At 41.1% G+C, this 24,572-nt stretch overlaps 1 protein-coding gene across 3 annotated transcripts in view; it reads right to left on the bottom strand.

Annotated features, from left to right (window-relative positions):
- COL15A1 (collagen type XV alpha 1 chain) overlaps positions 1 to 24,572 on the bottom strand; it is a 275,709-nt gene that overhangs the window by 34,800 nt on the left and 216,337 nt on the right. For 2 of the 3 annotated variants that reach the window (XM_075921580.1, XM_075921579.1), the window contains 8 exons: positions 20,699 to 20,752; positions 20,558 to 20,617; positions 16,912 to 16,980; positions 16,442 to 16,483; positions 12,484 to 12,526; positions 8,694 to 8,783; positions 5,767 to 5,816; positions 3,533 to 3,643 (listed from right to left, as the gene is read on the bottom strand). In XM_075921580.1, coding sequence (XP_075777695.1) covers positions 3,533 to 3,643; positions 5,767 to 5,816; positions 8,694 to 8,783; positions 12,484 to 12,526; positions 16,442 to 16,483; positions 16,912 to 16,980; positions 20,558 to 20,617; positions 20,699 to 20,752 — 519 coding nt within the window. The remainder of the gene's footprint in view (positions 1 to 3,532; positions 3,644 to 5,766; positions 5,817 to 8,693; positions 8,784 to 12,483; positions 12,527 to 16,441; positions 16,484 to 16,911; positions 16,981 to 20,557; positions 20,618 to 20,698; positions 20,753 to 24,572) is intronic. The other variant, XM_075921581.1, reaches the window with a different exon arrangement.

The raw sequence follows: 24,572 nt of genomic DNA, 5'->3' as shown, positions 1-24,572 counted from the left end.
TAACCTGGTATTCCTTCCCAGATGCCACAAATCTTCTGTCTTTTCTGGCACAGTGCTATATAATTTCTGTACTGATTGTTTTGACCCTTATAAGATATAACCAGTAACATCATACATGTATTAATGAATGTTATTGCATTTTATTTGTATTTTTAAACTTCTGAAATATGCATAGCTATACACATTTACACATGTACATAGAAATATAAAAATCACTCATGATATGGTGTGATTTTACAACCTAGAATGACAGCTTAAAAAAACCCACACCCCTAAGCCATCTTTCAAGGAAAAACCTGAACAAACCAGCAGATCTTGTAGTATGTCATGAAGGCTTTTTCTGACTAGTTCCACAGCTGAACGACTTCTGCTGAGAATGCTGCCACTGGCAGATTACTATATGTTTTTATTCTTAACCTTTATTAGCCACTGTGAGCTAATGAGGCAATAGTGAGAGATGCTGTCCTCATACTCAAATGTATTGATTATAGCTCTCCTTTGATTTAATCTTGTTCTTAATTCAGTTACTAAGTATGAATTGCATTTTTTTAAATCACAAATAAACCTGTAGCTCATTTTTGATCTGTTCAGTTGTCTGATGTAGGCCTCAGACCTGGAAATATGTATGCATGTGTCTATCTTTACTTCATGAGTAGTCCCATCAGCTTCTATGGGATTGCTTGTTTGCATGAAATATTACTCATGTACCTAAACGTTTACAGGGCTAGGGCTTCAGAGTTGATATTCAAAATCTTCCCTACTTTAACTTGTCTAAATTAGTAAACAAAACAAAACAAAAAAACCCCAACAACCCCTCCCACTCCGACCCCATCCTCTGCGGCATCATAAAATCATTTAATTTAAATATCCATTGCTGCAGGTTAAGCCCATTAGTACTTGTTCTACCTTCAGTGGACATGGAGAGGAATTCATCATTGTTTTTTATAGAACAGCCCTTAATGTATTTGAACACTTATCTGGTCCCACTCCCTCCACAGTCTTCTTTTCTCAAGACTAAACATGCACCTTTTTTTAACCTTTCCTTATAGGTCAGGTTTTCCAAACTGTCTGGTCCATATATTTTCCATGCTGCAGAGCACAGAATTGTACACAGTGCGCTGTACAGATGAGGTCTTAGTTGGAGTAAGGTGGAATGATTACCTCCTATATCTTACATATGACATTCCTTAAAACATTCCTTTTAATAGACTCAGAATATTAGCTTTTTTCATAATTACATCATATTGTTGACTCATATTCAGCCTGTGATCTACTATAAACCCTAAGGGTATGTCTACACTACAGTGCTAATTCTAACTAACTTAGTTCGAATTAGTTAATTCGAACTAAGTTAATTCGAACTAATGCATCCAGACTAAAAAACTAGTTCGAATTAGTGTTTTGCTAATTCGAACTAGCATGTCCACACAGAGTGGACCCTGAACCGGGGTTAAGGATGGCCGGAAGCAGTGCCGGCAGGGCATCAGATGAGGACTCAGAGCATGGAGCTGCTGCCTCAGGCTAGCCGAGGGCTGTGCTTAAAGGGACCCGACCCCCACCCCGGACAGACAGTTCTCAGGGGTGCCCCGCTTGCAAAGCAGTCCTGGCTTGGATTGCCCGGAATACCCACACTGGGCACATCACAGCACTCGGCCATCAGCCCGGCTGCACTTGCCGCAGGCTGCCATCTGGGGAGAGGGGGCAATTGGGGGGCTGCAGGAGAGGTTCCACCCCCAGAAGCCCACAGAGCCACCCCAGTCCTCCCCATCGGGAGCTCGTACCCCATTCCTCCCTCACCTCCTTCCACTTACCCCTCCCTAGCCCCCCTTCCTGATGTACAGAATAAAGGACAATTGTGTTCAAAAATAGAATCTCTCTTTATTGAACAAAACTGGGGGAGACTGGGAAAAGGAGGTGGGAGAGGGGAAGAGAGAGGGTGGGAGAGGGGAGGGCAACTACAATGATGAGGGGTTTGGAACAGGTCCCATATGAAGAGAGGCTAAACAGACTGGGACTTTTCAGCTTAAAAAAGAGGAGATGGAGGGGGGATATGATAGAGGTCTATAAAAGCATGAGTGGGGTGGAGAGGGTGCATTCAGAAAAGTTCTTCATTAGTTCCCATAATAGAAGGACTAGAGGACACCAAAGGAAAGGAATGGGTAGCAGGCTTCAAACTAATAACAGAAAGTTCTTCTTCACAAAGCAAATAGTCAACCTGTGGAACTCCTTGCTGCAGGAGGCTGTGAAGGCTAGAACTAGAACAGAGTTTAAAGAGAAGTGAGATCAATTCATGGAGGTTGGGTCCATGGAGTGGTATTAGCCAGGGGGTAGGAGTGGTGTCCCTGCCCGAAGTTTGTGGAAGGCTGGAGAGGGATGGCACGAGACAAATGGCTTGGTCACTGTCTTCGGTCAATCCCCTCCAGGGTCCCTAGGGTTGGCCACTGTCGGCAGACAGGCTACTGGGCTAGATGGAACTTTGGTCTGACCCAGTACGGCCATTCTAAGCTCAGGGCTCAGGGTCGGGGGTCTCACTGGACCACCTTGATTTTCATGCAAACCTGCTCCTGGCTGGCCAGGCTGGCAGCTCTCCTGCCCTAGACGGCCACTTTCCTGTGCCTAGTGCGGAGGTCGTGGACGAGGTCCACGATGTCTGCACTGGACCAGGCGGGTGCCCACCTCTTGTGGTCCTGGGCAAGCTCCCGGGAGCCGCCAGCCTGGTCCCGGGAAGAGGGGGAGGCCTGGGGGGCATCGGGTGGCTGGCTCGAGCCGTGCCAGGTGCAGGGTCTGCTGGCTGGGTGCTGGCAGGCTTGCACCTGGCACGGGCATCGTAGCCAGCCTGTGCCCCTTTAAGGGGTCCAGGGCCGGGAGGGGGGCAGACGAGTTTCCCTGGTGTTGGCCAGAGTGGCCACCAGGGAAAGCTGGGGAGGGCTAGCCTCCCACTAGAATTAAGTTTGAACTAGCGGAGCGCTAGTGTAGTGCCTATCAAAGTTAATTCAAACTAATGTCCATTAGTTCGAATTAACTTTGTAGTGTAGACATACCCTAGGATCCTTTTCAGCATTACTATCACAGAGCCAATTATTTTGTAGTTGTGCATTGGAAGTTTCCTTTCTAAGTGAAATATTTTGCACTTTAAAAAGCCCTTCATCTTTTTAAATTCAGATCAATTCTCCAACTTATCAAAGTCATTTTGAATTCTAGTCCTGTCCTCCAAAGTGCTTGCAACCCCTTCCCGCTTGGTGCCATCCACAAATTTTACAAGCATATTCTCCACTCCACTATCCAAGTTCTTAAGGAAAATATTGAAGTAGTTTACTCAGGACTGACTCTTATGGGATCCCATTAGATATGCCTTTTCATGTTAACAGTGAATCATTGGTAATTACTCTTTGAGTACATTTTTTAATGCACCCATTTTATAGTAATTTAATGTAGGCTACATTTCACTCATTTATTTTTTGTGTTTATTTAGTTTATTCTTACTAAAAATAACCATGTACATTTCTGTTGCAAGACAAACCACATCACTTACAACTAGTCCAGGTCTTCCAGGAGGTCCAGGAGGCCCTGACATAAAAAAACCTCCACTTGGTTCTCCTTTTTCCCCTTTGAAGCCAGTTTCTCCATTGTCTCCTTTCTCACCCTTAGAAGAGAAAGCATTTACAAAAATTAAGTTGAGACAAAATCGGAACCTGACACTGATCCTATAAAGTTACATGAAAAAATCTCAGTATAGGATATAGTGATCTTAAAATCTGCTTTTTGATATCACTCCCTTCCTCAGTGATATAAAATGAAAGTGAATAATTTATTTCCCTAGGCTGCAAAGGCAGGATTTCTCCCAGAGATAGGGGAAATGGTGTTTATTATAGTTCTCCTTCTGCTGTGCTCCAAAACAAGATCCCATACTGCAATTATACCTTCATCCACCAGAAAGTTGGAGGTGCAAAGAGCCAGTTTCCTTCAGTCACTGAAAAAGCAGACCACAAACTTCACACAAATAAAGCTGATATTTAAAGGTGCGTGGAAAAGCAAGGATTACTGTAGACAGGTGGAGAGAAAGTGAAGGAGGTAGGATAGGAGAAGAGATGGCACGCAAAATATTAGCAAATGATTTTCTCTTGTACTTTTCTTGTCCTATGCTACAAAGAAAACCAGTGAGTCTGAGAGAAGGAATGACAGAGTCTGGAACAATTAAGTTGCAGTTCTCCCAGTTGAATAAGAACCACATCAACAGACATTCCAACCTCTCTTATTTTCCTTCTGTAATTCTGTAAGACCCTTGATTTCCCTCTACCCTTCTCTTGGTCTTCCTTACTTCTTCTTTCTGAGAAATATGTTTGTACATAGATGCAGCGGAAGAATAAACAAGAATTAGTCAGTTCCAGGACTGGTGGCAAAACAGACTGAAGGAAAGGAGTGGGGAAACTTGGCTATTTATAGCTTTTGTGATTGACAGATTTTCCCTTTTGTTTCCTGGTAAATGGAGTTGTAAAGCTTGCTGTATGGCATCTCATCTTATAGTACTTTGTAGATGAAAGCAACTGCTTAAGGTGGAAATATTATTCTGTTAAATCAAATAAGACACATCCTATCCAATAGGGAAAATTTCTGTCTTTGAGTTGATGCAGGCTACACATTACAGCAAAGAAAGTATAACTGGATTTAGTTGAGCAGGAAGAAAATCTGATAACAAACCTCCTCTATAATAATTTTTCAAGAAATTGGTTATATTGGTTTCAAGAAGGGAATTGGTTATACCATTACATAATATTTTGATTTAATTTATTTTGGTGACATCACTATAATATTCTGATTTCATTACACTAGAAATCTTATATTGACACAAGACAGGATAGAACTAATTCAGTTAGAGCAAAATAAAAGCATTTTAAGTTAATATTCCATTCATATTCAACTCCAACACTTAAAGTATTCCATAGCGGGAGTACAGATGAATGCTGAAATAGGGAGGTCTGGGTAAGGTGGTTTTCCTTAGAAGCCATTTTGGAACAAACAGAGACAGAACTGTTGGTTCCCAACAGTTCTTTTATTTTATTAATGGTTTGTACAGGCTCCATTGCCTTTCCTTCACTCACTGAAAAAGCAGACCAAATATTTGTTCAACTTGTGTGAAATTTTAAAGATGTACAGAAAAGCAAGGGTTACTGCCTATTGGGGGGACGAGGGGAGGAGGAGAGAAAGAGAAGGAGGAGGAATGGAAGGAGAGAATTCTTGGCACTGACTTTTCCTTGTACTTTGTCCATCCTATAGAGAAAATCATCAGCTAGTCTGGGAGAAGGAATGACAGGAGTCTGTCCAAAACTTGATCTTTCATGTATTAAATGCAGCTAAATGTGCTCTGAGAGTCTCTTTGAAAGTAAAAATTCTCTCATTCCATTGTTGGCATGAAAGAGTTTGAGAAATATAGAGGAATTAACTTATGCTAGAAGATTTGAAGTAGATAATGCCAAGGTATGATTTGTTTTGATAAAATTTGTCTAAAGAAAATGCTTCGTAGTAAAACCTATATAATGTTTTATATGGTAGTAATCTTCTTTGTTTACATTTGATAGAATATGCAGTAATATGATAACTTGTTTATTCACCTATTAATCTGAATAGCTGTATAATAAACAACTTTGTAATTTCTGATATACATCAATTATTGTGTGCATGTTAATGTTTATCTTATATTTAATTCCTATTAAAATATAGGGTTAAAAAAGCTGAACAGAACTAAGATACAAAATGGGAAGTAATTACCTTCATGCTGTTAACGAAGTGGCTGAAATATGATGAAGGCAGAGAAGGACCTGAAAAAAATCAAGTACATTATTTTAATGCTAAAATCATCTGTACTTTTCATTTTAGAAGGGCTACATTATCCATAATTTCCATTTTAGAAGGCCATTATCTGTACTATTTTAGAAGTTTAAAATGTAACTCTTCTCCATTATCATCTTGACCTTTTTGATGTGGTAAACATTTGTTTCCTCTGTTTTACTGTAGCAAATATAGTCTGTGCGCCAGCATCATTGCTGGGCTGGTGTCGGTGGGACTGTGTTTATGTTCTGATTATGGTTAGATAACCAGAGGCTACAGAATCTGTATTTTGGCTTTCATGCTCTTATTCAGCTGTTTCTGTGTAGGTTTGAGAAAGAACTTTTTTTACAGTGCTTAACAGCAACATAATGGCTTGTTTCAAAAGAGATACTTAGAATTCCCTGAGGTATTGTAATCAATTTAAATTAGGACTAACTCTTTAGAAGATTAATTGAACTCAAACAAATTGCAGGAAAGTGTTTTCAATCAAATACTAATGGAAAATATGGCACCATCTAGTTTAGTCATTCATAAATTAAAATATACAGTATTTCAGAAAGGCAGTAAAAGTAGCTCTCTGGCTTTCTGAGCCATGGCTTAACAGCTGCTCATATGAGGGAACCTGGCACCTTGTTTTCCAGTAAGGAAGCACTAATGTTCTCTGCTAAACATACACCCAATACAAAGTCAATACTCTGCTTGATTTTTAACACCCAGGGGACTTTGGATCAGGCACTATGAGAGTCATTGGGTTTTACAGCAAAACAAGATCTAATTCAATCATATCATTACTTATGTTGCTTTCGTCCCCATGCAACATATCTGCATATATAAAGGCAGCTGGATTGGTATTCACAACAAAATCTACTGGGATAAGTTAGATAGAAAAATACCCTCTATATTTCTGAGCAAACAAAGCCACGATTCACTGTGCTGTTGTCAAGACTGGAATTCTGAAGATGCTATAGCAGAGGAGCTACAACTGTCTGTGCCATTGCCAAAACTTTGAAAACGCTCTGTGCTGCAAATGAGCTGACTCACAGCATGATGACTTCCACTATCATCACTTTAATCTCTACCTCATCCACTTCTCTGTCACACCAGTGTGATCTATAAGGATGACTTACAGGGAGAAGATATTTAGGCTGCTACAACGGTCAAAAACAAAAATTGATGGCACTCTTTTACTTGGGCAGCAAAAGAACAGGTCACCTGTTGTGTTGCTTTCCTTTAGCAAAATCTGAAATGTAACAGGGTTAATCAGATACTCTAGGCTGAGTAAGTAAATAGACTTCTGTTCTTGAGGGAACAAAGATTAATTCTGTTTTTGGACTAGAAGTGATATCCTGACCATAACAAAGGTGCAATGTTCATCCCTTTTATCAGAGTTGAGAATCCAGAAACATATCACAAGTATGTGGAACCTTATATCATCACAGTTGTCCGTCACTGGAACTTACAAAACAATAATACATTTTATTAAATTCATGTGTCAGAAGTAGTGTGGGCACGGCAGATCATAAAACAAGATTGTTGCTTAGTTTTGCTTTGAAATGCACAGTTCCTGCATTTTTAAACTAGTCTGCTGTTTGGGGAGCACTTTCAAAAACTCTTTTTTGAAACATTTTATACAGATCAGCAGCAAAGTTAGCATGGGCAAAAAGTCAAAATAGGAGTTTAGTATAAAGAGCTGTCCTTTGGAATATAACAACTGTAATATTATTTTAAAACTAAAACTCTGGATTGAAGGCTTAAAATATTTTAAATAACACTTTTGAAAGTATTTATTAATTTTATAGTGCTGTTTTTATATTTCACTATTTCTAATGTCCATCAATGTAACTTTTTCTAAATAGATAATAATTTAAAAACTTGCACCAAACAGGAAGAATTTAAGAAACAAGGTTTGCCTTCGAGCCCTAGTCATAGACGAAGACCACATTGTTTGCACAGTATGTAGCACACTGGACAAAAAGACAGTCCCTGCCCCAAGAGGCTTAAGATGTATTAGTTATGTATATCAAACGCTCATGTAAAAATAAATCCTCAGTAGGCTATGATGTTTATAGGCCCCATTAACTGCTATCAGTGTCAATACTTTCAATAATCAAGACAACAAAATGTTTGCATCGAACACAGAAGTCAATAACTATGTTGCACTAGACTTCATCACAATTGGCTGACAACGTCATGTGAAGTACTTGGTGGCCTTCAAACCAGTTTAACATACTGACAAGTCAGATCTTTCTAAACATTTGTATGAAAAAAATCACAAATCAGACAATATTAATATTATAGGGCTTATGGTATGTCTACACTGCCACCTTAGTTCGAACTAGAGTGGCTAATGTAGGCATTCGAACTTGCAAATGAAGCCCGGGATTTAAATATCCTGCAAGGAGGTTTAACGGTAGTTTGAATTAGGAGCTTTAATTCGAACTACTTAGTCCGTGCCGCGTGTAGCCGCAGGCAGGTAGTTCGAACTATGGGGTATTTAAAAATGGCGGCACCCGGGAATATGCAAATAAAGCCCGGGCTTCATTTGCAAGTTCGAATGCCTACATTAGCCACCCTAGTTCGAACTAGGGTGGCAGTGTAGACATACCCTTAGGGATTTATTCACAAATTCAGCAAGGAATCTAAGCAGATGCCTAACTTCAAACAGATGTGAGACTATGCTGATGTTTAAAGTTAGCCATAGACTTAAGTACCCTGCAGGATCAGGGTCTTCATAAACTGTGAGTAACTTGAACCCCTGTCAAGTTAAGGAAATAAATAAAATTTAAAATGCATTAGATATTTTGCAGTTCTTAAAATAAACCCACTCGAAAAGCACATGTTATGCACTACAATCATATTTACAATACCTGGTAGTCCAGGTGAGCCTTGCTCTCCTTTTTCACCTTTTAAGCCTGGTGGGCCAAGTGGTCCCCAGGCGCCTAACTCTCCTTTCATACCTGCCATAAAATATTGCCAGAAAATGAAATGTATTGTTAGCATATGAGATTTATTGCAATGTACAATTTACAAATGTGATGTAACAGATACTGTGTTCATGATGGCCAAACCACCAAAGGTCTGGGGAAGGGCTCTAAACACATGGCTGTTTATTCAAACTTTGGGGATCCTTCCCCTCATTATAAGCTGCCCCAGCTTTTCCTATAACTATTTAAGAGCCACGGATCCCTTCTCCCTTCTGATGACATGTCAAAAGGACTACCATTTCCTCTTTGCCTCTAGAACCTGTAATAATCCCTCTTCAAGGGTGTGTCTCTCTTCAGCTCTCTCCCCAGGCCTGCCTGAATAAGCCAAAAACAGACTGGTTTACCTTTTTGGCCTGCATCCATTGCTCTGCGATTACTGGAGAGAAAGCACTGCCAAAGGGTAGAGGTGTATCTCTGTGCTTAATGGCTCTGGCACTTGAATTTCTTATCACAGAGCCAGTGATGCTGGAAAAGTTTTTGGAATGGGGATGCCAAACTGCATCCCCCAACCCATGTCCATGTCCTCACCTCACCCCTAAAGCTAGGACTGCGAGCAGGACCGTGGCTCTGGTGGAAGAGAGGTGACTCAGGCAAGGATAATGCAGTGGAGGCTGGGGCCACAGCTAGAGTGAGTGTAGAGCTCCGGGTATGGGGCCAGCAGCCGAGACCACGTATGCGGGGCCAGCAGCCAAGTGGGACCTGGGTCTGGCAACAGAGTGTCTGAGCAGCAGGGGCACCAAGGTAGGGGGCAGGATCAGGGCAGCAGGGGCTCAGAGTTGGCAGCCAGGACACTGGGAGCAAAACTTGGGAGTGCTACAGCACCCCCTGGACTTCTACCTCCTGTGCCACTGCCTATGTATAGCAACGAATAACTTCTTTGTCTGAGACCAACAAAACTATTTATCATTGACTGCCTGTGAGGCCATATCTACAGTACAAGATAAAGTCAAATGTATTAAGGTCGACTTTTTAGCACCTGCTTTTGTAAAGTTGACGGTGCATGTCCCTAAATGTGCACAAGAAGCTTGGAGAAGAGCATCCCCAGTAGGGAGGCTACTGTTGACTTTGAGAACAGTGAACTGTGGGTAGTTATGCCACAGTTTCTGCACCCTTTCTATGCTGGGTTATGCTCCCAGTGCACGGTGGGACCAAAATTATGCAGTGAGTAATTCTGGATACATGCCATCAGCGTCCCATAATGCATTAGTCTCCTCCCTCCATCCCTGCTTGAAAGCAGTCTCTTTGTGCCCTTTATGCCTCCTAGCTATCTACACAGACACTAGAGCAGTGTAAGCCTGGAACCTACTGTGGATTCTACTGAGTATCGAAGTATTATAGCAGTTATATTAACTATGGTGAGCTTTATGCTGGAGTATGTTCAGAGTGTGTCCAGGGTCCACTGGAACAAAGAAGAACCCTAGGAGGCCATGAACATATTCTTCTGTGAAGCACTAGAATGACTGGCAAATGCCACCGGCATTCGATCCTCTAGACACAGTGAAACGCTGGTTCTGGTGCCATCAGACAAGCACAGACTGGTGGAACCACGTATTAATGCAGCTATAGGACAATGAATAGTGGCTTAAAAGCTTTTGCATGAGTAAGGCCTCATACAGGTAAGTTTGCAAATTGCTTCCCCCGACTCTGAAGCACAAGAATGCTAGAATGAGACCCTCTCTGACAGTGGAGAAGTGAGCAGCAATTGCCCTGTGGAAGTTTGCAATGCAAGACAGCTACCAGTTAGTTGGGAATCAGTTTGAAGTGGGGATATCTACAGCGGGCGCCTTTGTGATCACAGTCACCAAGCCAATCAATGCCCTTCTGCTACAGAGGGTACTGACTCTGGGAAACATAGAAGATATAGTGGAGGGCTTTGCCATGATGGGGTTCCCTAACTGTGGTGGGGCAACAGATGGAACATACATCCCTCTCTTGGCACCTGACCACCTTCCGAAGGAATACATAAATCGCAAGAGGTACTTCTCAATGGTGCTGAAGGCACCAGTGGATCACAAGGGCCATTTCACTGACATCAACAAGGGAAAAGTGCATGACGATTATTCAATTACACACTATCCAACATCCCTACTAGGTTTGATGGTAATTGTTCTGTAAGATGAAAACATATTTGCAATTGCTTTGAAAGATGAATCTGTCTATAAACCCTGGAGCCATGTGTTAATTTGTTCTGGGGTTCCTACTCTTTGAGTTGGTGACACACACAAGGTGAAAGTTTCAAATCAGGAGAACTTTTATCTGTTTTTACAGGTCTCTGTTTCATTTGTTCTTGTATAGCATGGATTCTAAACATTCCCCAGAGAACCTGTAGAAGCCTTAGTGAATGCCTTTTACTCTCCTTTCCAGTGCTAGTAAATATTGTATTAGTATTGTCAAGAAAAGCATGACTATTTCTAGTTGGCTCATAGATTTGTTTAGCATCTTAAAGCTGAGCTTTGTGTGGATAATATGCATTTTGGTGTGTTTACTAGCTTGAATTGTTAGAAAGGACGATACCTGTACTCCAAGGATAGTGTTAATTTTATTTTTTATTTGATTTCATATTAATTATCATAAGCATTGCTCCTTGTTAACTATCTCTTGTTTTAATATATTTTCTTCCACACCTATGGTCTGTTTAAAAAAATAAGATATATCATATATAATATTTTTTAAACAGTCCATAGGTGTGGAAGAAAACATATTAAAACAAGTGATCGTTAACAAGGAGCAGTGCTTATGATATTTTATATAAATAAAATAGACTATTGAAAAAAATAAAACACACACACATATGATTTTGTTTGTATTAGTGGTGCACATCCATACACTACCTCAATATTGATCTTCCAATTTCAAACCACGCAAAAGAAAATTCAACCCGCCCAAGGACAGAAAAAGTTAGAGGGAACACTAGTGTCTAGGTTCCCAGTACAATGAATGGGAGAGAAAGGCACTTCAGACTGCAATCCACAAAGCCAGCAGGCTAGGTGGGGAGCTGCCTAAGCTAGCTAGGGGGAGATGCTGACCTGGGCTTCCTTCAATATTTCCTTTTGAAGTTGTTCAACTTCAAATGAATAATTAAATATTAATGGGGCCAGAAGATAGCATTAGCATGACTAGAAGCCCATGACTAAGGCACTCCCCTAAAAGGTGGTAGGTCTCTGTTCAAATCTCTTCTCCCCTTCAGAAGAAGGGGGAAGTTGAATTAGGGAAGTTGAATTAGGTTAACATTACAGTTTGCTGTTGAGATGTGCTCCCAGAACACAGATTATGTAAGTGCACATTTCATATATGTCTATAGCTGGCTATGACAGAGAACACATAAACATGGCTGGGACTACAGTCTCACCTCATCCTGCCAGTTGTGTGCACCTTATCCCTGGCCATGAGATACCAGCACTGAGAAAAAAGGTAGTTCAGTCCCATGGCTCATATCACTTCATAGCCTCTACATCAAACACTGCCAATAGGGTGCTAATTTGTACCAACAGTATTGGTGGGCTTAGGGAGGTAGCCACAAGTTTAGTAAAAACACAACTGAGACCGCAAATCATTTTTTATAATATAGGTCACCTAATAGCCAAGAGATGGCTTAGACTTTTGGTCACTACAACTAGGGTCATATTTGATCCAATACATCTCTACAAGCATAAAAAAAAATCCAATAGTTTACCATGAATGTTAGCGTCTTGGTTTCCAGGATGAGCAGTGCCAACCTACGTGTAAAGAAATAGATTCAGAATATTATCTATACAAATTAACTTATATTTATAGATCACTTAGCATAACAGGGCCCTGATTCTGGTGAGTGCTTTTGTATGCTACCACAGAACATATAATTAATAGTTTAACTTGTATTAGTCAAATTGCTAATGTTCAAATATTAGCCAGTTAAGACTTACTCAGTGTTGTGCATTCTTCAACATGCAGCATGCTTTTGATAAGATGTAAAACATGCATTCTTGCAACATCAACCAAAATTCTATTTTCAGTTATGCTAGTATAAATCTAAGGTAACTCAGCCCTGGTCTATACTAGGGAGTTATTTTGAAAACAACAGGCGGAGCGTCCACACTACCAAGCCTGTTGTTTTGAAATAAGGGGCTGGTTATTTTGAAATACTAACTCCTGCTTTCCACAAGGAATAATGCCTATTTCAAAATAACTATTCCCCAGACTCATTCAAAGTAATGACTCCCCAGTGCTTCCTGGGGCTCTAAGTCGAGGTAACACATCCACATTAAGGGAACCTGCCTTGGTATAATTTTGAGGCTTCTCTGTAGTGTGGACATGTTATTTTGAAATAGTTAGTTTGGGAGTTATTATTTTGAAATAAGTTATTTCAAAATAATTTCCTAGCATAGACATGCCCTCAATCCCAACACATTAGAATTATTCTGGATTTGCATCAGTGTAATGGAGAGCAGAATTTGATTTTTAAGATAACAGATTGTGTTTGCAGTGCTCTTCATCAAATATTAACACATAGCAGTGGAGGTTTTATACACCTGGAAGCTGTAGATAAAGGCAAGAGACAGAAAGATAGGTGCCATCCAAGCATGAGATGGGAGCCAGGAACTTTTTAGTTCTATTCCTGGCTCAGACACTACTTCCTGCTGTGATCTTGAGTATGTCAGGTAAATGTACTGCCTGCCTGTAAAATAAGGACTAAATAACCCACCTCCTAAAGTTATTATGAGAATTAATGTTGGTTCAGTGGATAAAACATTGCACAACATGAATTATTATTCTTGTTAATATTAATTGCTCTTTATTCAGATATTTAAGAATTCCACCATGCAGCTGCTGCATGAAAAGGTCCAGTTCTACAACACTCACTGTACAGAGTTCATTTCAGTGGGTCTATGGCTGGGTCTGTAGTTAGAGAACATTATGTCTAACAATATGTCCATGCTGAGTAAGACACCCACAACTGGCTCATATTAGCTGACGTGGGATTGTTGGGCTTGGGCTATGGGGATGCTTAACTGTACTGTAGATGTTTGGGTTCAGGCTGAAGGGGGATCCTGTGAGGGGAAAGGGTCCCAGATCCTGAGCCCAAATATCTTCCAACAGCCCTGCAACCCTATGAACCCGAAACAGATGTGGTTGTTTAATAGCAGTATAGACATTTCCCTGAGGCACAATCCTTTCCCATGTCCCATGCTGCTTGCCTATTCAGCCCGTGGCTGTATGCCACCATATGACCCTAAGGAAAGACCTAGTGACACTCAGACTAGTTGACAGTTTATTGAGAGAGGTCTTTTTTGTGATTTAATAAAAACAAGCCCTGTTAGGTCCTCTAACACTTAGTGCCACATCAACGCTCCAGACATTCTAGGCAAAATCCCAGTTCTGCTGAAGTCAACAGAAGTTTTGCTGTTGACTTCTGCAGAGTCAGGATGTCACTCCAGGTATGTCTACACTGCCACCCTAGTTCGAACTAGGGTGGCTAATGTAGGCATTCAAACTTGCAAATGAAACCTGGGATTTAAATATCCTGGGCTTTATTTGCATGTTCCCGGGCGCCACCATTTTTAAATGCCCCGTAGTTCGAACTACCTGCCCACAGCTACACGCGGCATGTGCTAGCTAGATAGTTCGAATTAAAGCTTCTAATTCGAACTACCGTTACTCCTCCTGCAATGAGTAGTCCGAACTAGGGTGGCAGTGTAGTATTACTCTCCTTGAGTTTTATGAGGCAAAACATATTTGCATGTGGGACCTAGGGAGCTCCCAGGTGCCAGAGGGTACACAATACTGCAATTCACATCAAGCCAGAAACACTTATTGCCCCAACTCATTATCAATCTGATTCTAAAAGGTGTCACGTGCAAACTGGTAACATGTTTGGCATTAATATTACTGCATGGTATAAGTCCAGGATGTGCATGAGCCTAGCCTGTTCTGGCCAAAGGGATGTTGTTTCACTTGCTTGACTGTTGCCAATATAAACGGAGCAAGTCAAGCACAGGAAAAATGGCACTAAATTTACATACAAGGTGAAGAGAACCACCAAACTAGCAAGTGGGGGAGATGACCACACAATGGAACAATCCCTATGGGAAATGGAGGCTGTTCCCCCAGAAAGATTTCCTGGCCCTTGAAACAGAGACAATGGACTTTGGGAAACATACACAGAAACAGAAAGTTATTTGGACATCCATCATCTGAAACCAGAGCTCTTGAAATCTCAGAAAGATGGATTCTTCAGCCAAGTGTATTGAAGCATCCAGGAACTGATTATAGGTGAAAAGGCTGCTTAGACAAAGAGTGTAACCTGCACTTACAATTTTAATCACTAGAATGTGTGGTTTATTTTGTTTGTAACCTTTCATGTCTCTTTCTCTCTTACCTCAAATCACGGAAGCCTATGCTAATAAACTTACTCATGTTTAGAGTACCATCTCAGTGGTGTGTATGAAAATGAAACATGAATCTTCAGCTAACCTAACTGGCTGGTGTGAGCTCTGTCTCTTTGCAGGCAGTAAGCTTAACTTCTCAGGCTTGGTCCCCACTAAAACAGGCAGGTCGGTTTAAGATACGCAATTCTAGCTATGCAAAATGTGTAGCTGGAGTCGGCTTACCTTAAGCCAAGCCATGGTGGCAGCCACACAGCAGGAGGCTGATGGGAGCACACACTCCTGTTGACTTCCCTTTCTCCTCACAGAACAAGGAGTATTGGACATCAGTGGGGGCTGCTCTCAGTGTTTGATTTATGGGTCTACATTAGACCCACTAAATCAATGCTAGAAGATCAATCTCCGGAGGGTCGATCTTCTTGCTAGTGTAGACATACAGTGTCCAGTGAAATGGATTGGACACTGCAAGGAAAGGTTTCTTGGGAACTTGGGGCATTGATGTTAACTGTTACCTGCAAGGCAAGGTTTAGACTGGCAGAGCCCTGAAAAGTTTGATGGCAAAGCAGACAAGTGGGTGTATCCAGTAGCTTAGCACATAGTTTGGCAACAGCAATACTCATTCTTGGTGAGGCAGAACAGTAATGCTCTGGCACAAAGTTCTGGGTGGTTTGAGCTAGACATCACAGCATGTGAATGGAACAATTGGAATGTAAACTCATGGAAGACAAAAGAAGATTTGTTTGTTTCCTTGTTTGTGAATGTGTGTGTTTGTTTGATGTATGCTCTGCATATCCTGACATTCAAAGGGATTAGGCAACTTTCTTCTGATTGTGGACAGAGAGGTACTGTATAAGAAGTAAAAGAAATAAAGAGCCACCCCCTTAAAATCAGTAGAAACGCTTAGGTTTCCAAGGACAATTTTTTAGTAACAAGAAACCACCCTTTGGCTCTAATCTGTGTTCAAAAGCAAAACAAAAGAACGATGTTACAAGAGCTTTAAGACAAAAGGTTACAATGATGTTTACACCTCTCAGACAGTCTATAAGGCATTCATTGTTGAGTATAAAAGTATTTGAAAATCACTCTGTTATCTTAAAGGCTCAGTCCTATGTCATGGTGTACATTAGACATATGACATTACCAAGGCAGAGAGCAAAGCAGAAGAGAATGCAGAGAGCTAAAACGTGCATAGAACATGTGCTTGTGCCACTTGTTCTCATGGCCATGCACTTGCATATTTGGTAGAAACACAATCTGTATATAACTTACTGGCATTTTGCAGTAAGGTCTAGGAGAAATTGGAAAAACCGTCTATTCAAAATGTGGAGGAAAATGAATTCAGTAAATACAGAGGATGATAATGAGGAGGATGATACAGCAATTAAAAACCCCAAATTTTATAGAGGGTGACAGACAAAGGACCCTTCCACAGCACAAAAATCTCCTCATCCTAAATGGATTTTCTGGCTCACCTGTGAAGAACATTCTTGGGTTGGGTGCTATGGTCTGCCAACGGGTGCTGGCCTATGTGGATGGGGGTTAGCCCCTTAAAGAAAAATACTTCTAACATCTGTGTGCAGGAGATGCTGTCCTATACACACCAGCTGGAAATCCACCTGCAAACCAGCATGATCTGAAACAATCTCAAGGTTTCACTTTACAGCCCATTTCATGAGCTGTGTTTTACTGCAATAAGGGCAAGTCTCCACAGATGAATCATTAATACCCATAGTACTTACTCCTTTGATGTAAATTATAGCCCCTGGAGGTCCAGGAGGTCCTGGGGGCCCAGGCAATCCAGGGAGACCCTGGGAAGGCAAAACAAGGGAGGAAAGACATTTATTATTTAGAACCTTTCAGTCTGCAGTGCCAGCTGACAGATAAAGTGCATGGGCCAATTTGAACATCGCGCTTTGTGCCAACTGGCCGGAGGGGAGACAGAGCATTTTCTTGTACAAATATTTGCCCATAAAAAGAAAGTATGGATTCTAAGATTGGCCCTCACAATATTTCATGGACAGGAAAATTGCCCAAAGATTTTGCTTTCAGAACAAACAAACAAAACACAGAATTACATATAAAAAAGCTCCATTTGTTCCCCAGAAAACTCTCTTTTGGGATATAAAACTACTGAGAGATATACGCTGACAAATTACACTGTTCAAATGCCATTCAGACAACTGGACATTTAAATGCAGAATGTCTGTAAAATAAATCCTAGCCCTAGGATGAGAGATTCAGTCAGCACTCTACACACTCAGAAACTGCAATATAAACAATGGGCTACTGCACTGACATCAACAGATTTAATCTGGATTTACACGACCATAGCCGAGTCCAGAATTTAGCCCAACCTATAACACTGAATGCTACATCTATGCAGAAGCCCTGTGTCCACATACTGGATCTAGCCCTTGACAGATCCCCACCCCGCAGTTCCTTGCTTACTCCACCAGATGGGAACAACATCCTTCATCTGGGGGCTAAGCAGAAAAGCTAATACAAGCTGTAAGAAGGGATACAGAGAGGCATAATGGATGAATGCAGAAAGAGGAGGAGAAGACAGAGATGATGTGCCTGTGTATTGCCATAGCTGGCTTCTTTTCCCATCTAAATGGACAAGGTTGGCTAATGCATGAGAACTCAAATTATTTAGAACAGTTGCACCTGGTAATAAGAGCCTCTCATCTGATGGAAATGAAACAAATTCACAGAATTAAGCCAGAAGGGATTATTAGGTCATATAGGCTGACCTTGTATATATCACAGGCCATAAAACTTCACCCAGTAACCCCCATATTGAGCCCATTAATTTGTATTTAGCTATCGGCTGTCTTGGAGAAAGGCATCCAGTCTTGACAAAGATTTCAAGAGATGGAAACTCTACCACTTCCCTTTGGTAGTTCGTTAATCACTCTCACTGTAGGAAATTTGTGCATAATTTCTAATTTAAATTTGTCTGGTTTCAGCTTCCAACAACTTTGTTTGATGAAAAAGCTCTTAAGCACCTGGCATTTACTCTCCAGGGAGGTACACTAATCAAGTTACTTCTATCTTCTTTTTGCCAACTAGGACATTATTATCATCTGCATTCACAACTACAGATTGAACCTCTCTAATCCGGCACTCTTTGGTTGGCAACATCCATGGTCCAGGATGATTTTAGTTAGCTGGATATCCAGTTATCACATGAGTGGCTAAGTTTCCCATTGTTCCATAAAGTTTGCTTATAGCCACCAGTTCTGGTGCTCAGTGTTCTGTGATGTTATTTAGCTCTGATTTATACCTCAATGTCTTCTAAGAGCCCAGTAAGCAGTGGAAGTGTTCATAATGCTGCTAGACAATATTGACCTGTGGTTTGACTAATTCTCTGGCTTGGCACCTGTCAGGTCCCGAGAGTTCCAGACTAGAGAGGTTCAACCTGTATTATGAAGGATTCACACTTGAGCTTTGAACCTTGTGTGGAATATTTTTTAAATGAGTCACTCCAGAAGGGCAGTTCATGAATATAATAAACTCACAGCGTAGTCAATTGAAACATAAAACTGTAACAGATTCCACCAACAGTGTAATGCACTGGGATATTTCTGATGTGAACTTAAACATATAGGCTACGTCTACATTGGCATCCCTTTCCGGAAAAGGGATGCTAATGAGACGAGTCGGAATTGCAAATCCGCGGGGGATTTAAATATCCCCCGCGGCATTTGCATTTACATGGCTGCCACTTTTTTCCGGCTTGGAGATAAGCCGGAGAAAAGCGCCAGTCTAGACGCGATTCTCCGGAAAATAAGCCCTTTTCCGGAGGATTTCTTATTCCTACTTGAAATCCTCCGGAAAAGGGCTTATTTTCCGGAGAATCACATCTAGACTGGCGCTTTTCTCTGGCTTATCCCCAAGCCAGAAAAAAGCGGCAGCCATGTAATTGCAAATGCCGTGGGGGATATTTAAATCCCCCGCGGATTTGCAATTCTGACTCGTCTCATTAGCATCCCTTTTCCGGAAAGGGATGCTAATGTAGACGTAGCCATAAGGTCTTTTGTACAATACTGGTACTAATTGCTCTAGTAAACCAGCAGTGTAGCTGCTGGTGTACACAGAGTTCGGGAGGGAGGGAGGAGATACCTGCTCCTTATCTTCCCTAACATCTTCCAGTGGCATCTTAGAGACTATCAAAAATATATATAGCATGATGAGCTTTTGTGGGCAAAACCCACTTCTTCCATTCGAGCTCATCTAAAGATGGGGATTCATGAGGGTTTTGCCCATGAAAACTCATGATACTAGGACTACTTAGTGTTTTTTAAAGTTACAGACTAACATGGCTACCCTTCTGAGACTTGTCTTCTCTAATAGCACAATACTGAAGCAGCTGTATTGTCGCTGGTATTAAAGCAGTATATGTACCAGAACTAATTTTTCAAGCATAGACACATCCTAAGATGATACAAGAGCTCCGATACGAATTACTACATCAGATGTTCTATGGCAATGGAAAATGCTGTTCTGAAACTTTTTATTTATGCTGAGTAGCACTTGCTCAAAGGCTACTAGCATGAGTGCTACTAGAAGCCAATCAGGGTTGCAGAATTAGGAGTTTTGTTTATCAAACTCAAAAGCATTTTTTAATTCAATAACTGTAAAATGTTAATGTGCAAGTCTTATAGGGCCCAATCCTGCACACACTTCTTATCTGTGAGGAGTTTACTATCGTCAGGGGTCTCCCCTGAGAATTTGTGGTAGGTAATGGTAGATAAAGGTGTTTGAAAGATGAAGCCCATAGCTTGTGGCAATAACTATCATTATCTTGGGCCTTACTGAGCCACACTTAGGCCTGTCTGTCCTAGACCAGGAAGGTCAGCTTAAGGTACACAACTCCAGCTACGCAAAATGCATGGCTGGAGTTGGCTTAACTTAAGCTGAGCCGTGGTAGCGCCCATACAGCAGGAGGCTGATGGGAACATGCACATTCCCATCAGCTTCCCTTACTCCTCACAAACGGAAGGGTACTGGACACCAGTGGGGTTTGCCGACAGCGTTCAATTTATGGGTCTACACTAGACCCGCTAAATTGAATGTCAGAAGATCGTCCTCTGGAGCATCGATATTTCAGTAAGTATAGATATGCCCTTAGAGTAGCACTTACCTGAATATTTCACTGAAGTCAATATAACCACTCATACAAGTATATACACTGCTCTACTGGAGTTAGGATTACAGAAATCAGGGCTGAATTATTATTTATCAGGAGAAATGGCATGATCATGTTAGCATTTCTAGGTATTGAAAGCTGCTTTTATTCCTGGAACAGATTCATATCTATTAGCCTCAACCCAGAATTATATTCTTGTTTACAATGAATTCCAGTATCACAGTAGAACTTACATATAACGTTACACCCCGTTCACCTTTTACACCTTTCAGTCCATTCAATCCTGGGCGACCCTGAAAAGAAAAGAAACACTTTAGTGTTTGTACTGAAGTAAACTGATATTTTTATTCTATCTGAAAAATCTTAACACGTACAGGTCGACCAGGAATACCAAGTTCTCCCTTAGATCCAGAAGGTCCTTCTGGTCCCTGGAAAGAAAACAGAAAAAACATGATAAGCTAAGAAAAGAAGCACAATTTTAAAGTTTCCGTGTGGAACATGAGACTGGTTCATGTTTTGATTATTTTGAAAGCACATTTATGTGTTTAAAAAAACCACAGTTTCCTGCGTGCAGACTGATTGCCTTCAGCAAGTTTTCTAGATGTGAGGCAATAGGTCTCCAGGTAAAATCTGAACCCTAACATGGTGATCTGTAGAGAAAAAGATTCTTTGCCTTCACTGCCTTAAAGTCTAAATTTCACCCAGATTTTGTGTGTCCAAAATGCTGTTCAAAGCTTTGCTGCCAAGGACCAAAGTATAAAGGGGATGTTATAAGCGTTCATCTATGGAACAGGAACTGTCTTGCTGAAACAATGTGTGGGTGCTTTCCTGTGATTTCTATGCCACTTTTCTGCTAGTCTTGCATTTTTAAAATTATTTTTGAGTGGGGACTTTTTTGTCTAGACTGACCTCAAATGTTTCTAAATACCCAGAAACCTCCTGACAGAAACTATTTTTTGATCTGTGGACTTCCCAAATGCAAAAATTACTAGAATGAGAGAGAAGCTATGTTTACATGATTGTGAAACAATGGAAGAAGAGAGCCCTGTTCAGACTCTCCAGGGAGCCACTCAGACCGTCTTCTTCTAAAGCTGTTGGAAATGAAGAAGCCTGACTACTGTCTGCTGGCTTCAAACCCTGGCTAGTTTGTATGCCAAAGGTGCTGCAATAGCTGCTGCTGATTGCTGAACAGTAACCAGGCAGTGTTGTCATGCCTGACAAAGAACCCACCCCACCTCAACACTCCCAGCTGTGGGAGTCCAGAAACATGCAACTTTCGAATGTCAACTTCTACAAGTAAAAACTCAATCCCCCGAAAACAGCAAACCCATCTAACCTTTTCAACCAAGCTGAATGAAACCACATCACTGGGCTGTATATGTATCAACTTTTGGATTTTTTCCTTTCTTTTCCAATTTGTATTAGCAGGGGCATATCTAACTTCAGTACCGGGCAAATTAGTCGAAACAATAGTAAAGAATAAAATTGTGAAGCATGTAGAAGAATATAATTTGTTGGACAAAAGTCAACATGGTTTCTGTAAAGGGAAATCCTGTCTTACTAATCTATTAGAGTTCTTTGAAGGGGTTAACAAACATGCAGACAAGGGGGATCCAGTAGATATAGTATACTTGGATTTTCAGAAAGCCTTTGACAAGGTCCCTCACCAAAGGCTCTTGTGTAAATTACATGGCCATGGGATAAGAGGGAAGGTCCTTTCTTGGATTGAGAACTGGTTAAAAGACAGGAAACAAAGGGTAGGAATAAATGCTAAATTTTCAGAATGGAGAGGGGTAACTAGTGGTGTACCCCAAGGATCAGTCCTGGGACCAATCCTTTTCAACTTATTCATAAATGATCTGGAGAAAGGGGTAAGGAGTGAGGTAGTAAAGTTTGCAGATGATACCAAACTGTTTAGGATAGTCAAGACAGAAGCAGACTGTGAGGGACTCCAAGAAGATCTCACCAAACTGAGTGATTGGGCAACAAAATGGCAAATGAAATTTAATGTGGATAAGTGTAAAGTAATGCACATCGGGAAAAATAACCCCAACTATACGTACAGTATGATGGGGGCTAATTTGGCTACAACAAATCAGGAAAGAGATCTTGGCGTTATCGTGGACAGTTCTCTGAAAACTTCCACACAGAGTGCAGCGGCGGTCAAAAAGGGAAATAGGATGCTAGGAATTATTAGGAAAGGGATAGAAAATAAGACCCAGAATATCTTACTGCCCTTGTATAAAACTATGGTACGCCCACATCTTGAATACTGTGTACAGATGTGGTCTCCTCACCTCAAAAAAGATATTTTGGCCTTGGAAAGGGTTCAGAAAAGGGCAACTAAAATGATTAGGGGTTTGGAACGGGTCCCATATGAGGAGAGGTTAAAACGACTGGGACTTTTCAGTTTAGAAAAGAGGAGACTGAGGGGGGATATGATAGAGGTCTATAATATCATGAGTGGTGTGGAGAGGGCTGATAAAGAAAAGTTATTTATTAGTTCCCATAATAGAAGAACTAGAGGACACCAAATGAAATTAATGGGTAGCAAGTTTAAAACTAATAAAAGAAAGTTCTCCTTCACACAGCGTGTTGTCAACCTGTGGAACTCCTTGCCAGAGGAGGCTGTGAAGGCTAGGACTATAATAGAGTTTAAAGAGAAGCTGGATAAATGCATGGAGGTTAGGTCCATAAAAGGCTATTAGCCAGGGGATAAAATGGTGTCCTTGGCCTCTGTTTGTCAGAGGCTGGAGAGGGATGGCAGGAGACAAATTGCTTGATCATTGTCTTTGGTCCACCCTCTCTGGGGCACCTGGTGCTGGCCACTGTCGGTAGACAGGATACTGGGCTAGATGGACCTTTGGTCTGACCCAGTATGGCCGTTCTTATGTTCTTATGTTATCTCTTGCAAATGCTTTTAACTCTAGTAGGAGGCTTGTGAGGTGTGTGTGTGTTTTGGAATGCAAAACAGCAACTGTGGATAGAACTCACAGAATCTGAAAACAATGCTGTGTGCTGTGAGATGCCATCTGGAACTGAGATACCGGTGAGCTCTCCGTCTCACCAATCTGGGTTCCCTCTGGCATTGTGATATTGTGACAAGCTGCAAAGCCTTTCAAGCTTGCACTCACACCAGGTCCACAGGTAGGGACCACACTCACCTATGTTCATGAGTGGCTGGCCAGATCATTCATGAAAGCACAATAGACAATCTACAGCCAAAATACTCTTGGCTCCCTAGCCTAAGACTCCAGACCTGTACTGTTCTGGCCTGACTAGTATAAATTTATTACCCAGTCTGCCACAGGGAAGTGGACATGCACCAACTCTTGCTCCCAAGCTGAGATTTATCCCCTTTTCACTTCAAACAATACACAGTATGTTAGGTAAAATAAAACAGATTTATTAACTACAGAAAGATAGCTTTTAAGTGATGATAAGCTATAGCAAACAGATCAAAGTAGATTACCATAGGAAATAAAACAAAACCACACTCTAAGCCTAATGTGCTAGTTAGGGTTTGAGTCAAACAGTGTCTCGCACAGTTACAGTACATCTACATACCAGGGCTAAAACTGAATTAAGCAACACAACTTCAGATACGTCAATTGCCTAGGTTAAGTCAAAATAGCTTAATTCGGCTTTTGGTGCTGTTTACACAGCAGGAAGAACACTCTTCCTTCAACTTTCCTTACTCTTCATGAAATGAGGGTTACCAGGAGTCAGAGTAAGAGGTCCTCCAGCTTGACATTATTTCAAAATAAAGGGTTGTTGTGTAGACACACACTATGTTAATTCAGAATAACACTTGTTATTCCAAAATAATGCTGCTGTGTAGACATACCCTTAGATAGTACAAGTAGGTTAGCTTTCACATACACAGACAAGCTTCCTTCTTTCCTAACTAGGAGCAGTAATCCCCTCACCTTCTTCTTCCCTCCCCTTTCTGTCTTTGTCCTGAGATACTTTCATGTGTGTTATTGTAGGGAAAATGCAGTGCAGTCATGATGCCATTTTCCCATTTTATATTTTCTTTCAACTTGCTGGAAAGTTCTCTTGCAGTGTAGTCACTAAACCACCTCAAAAAAACCCCCAACAATTGCTTATACACTCTATGCAACTTGAGAAGACAGTGGTCTTGTTACTCTGTAGTGCTATCTCTGAGAGGTTTCCATTATTCTTGGGATAATCATTGTGAGTGTGCGCATTTCCTCTGCTTGGTCTTTTTATTCCTCCACTTAAAAG

Source organism: Pelodiscus sinensis, chromosome 2 (assembly GCF_049634645.1).
Source record: "Pelodiscus sinensis isolate JC-2024 chromosome 2, ASM4963464v1, whole genome shotgun sequence".
In the NCBI taxonomy this organism is placed as follows: Eukaryota; Metazoa; Chordata; order Testudines; family Trionychidae; genus Pelodiscus; species Pelodiscus sinensis.
This window is presented reverse-complemented; position numbering and strand designations above follow the sequence as displayed.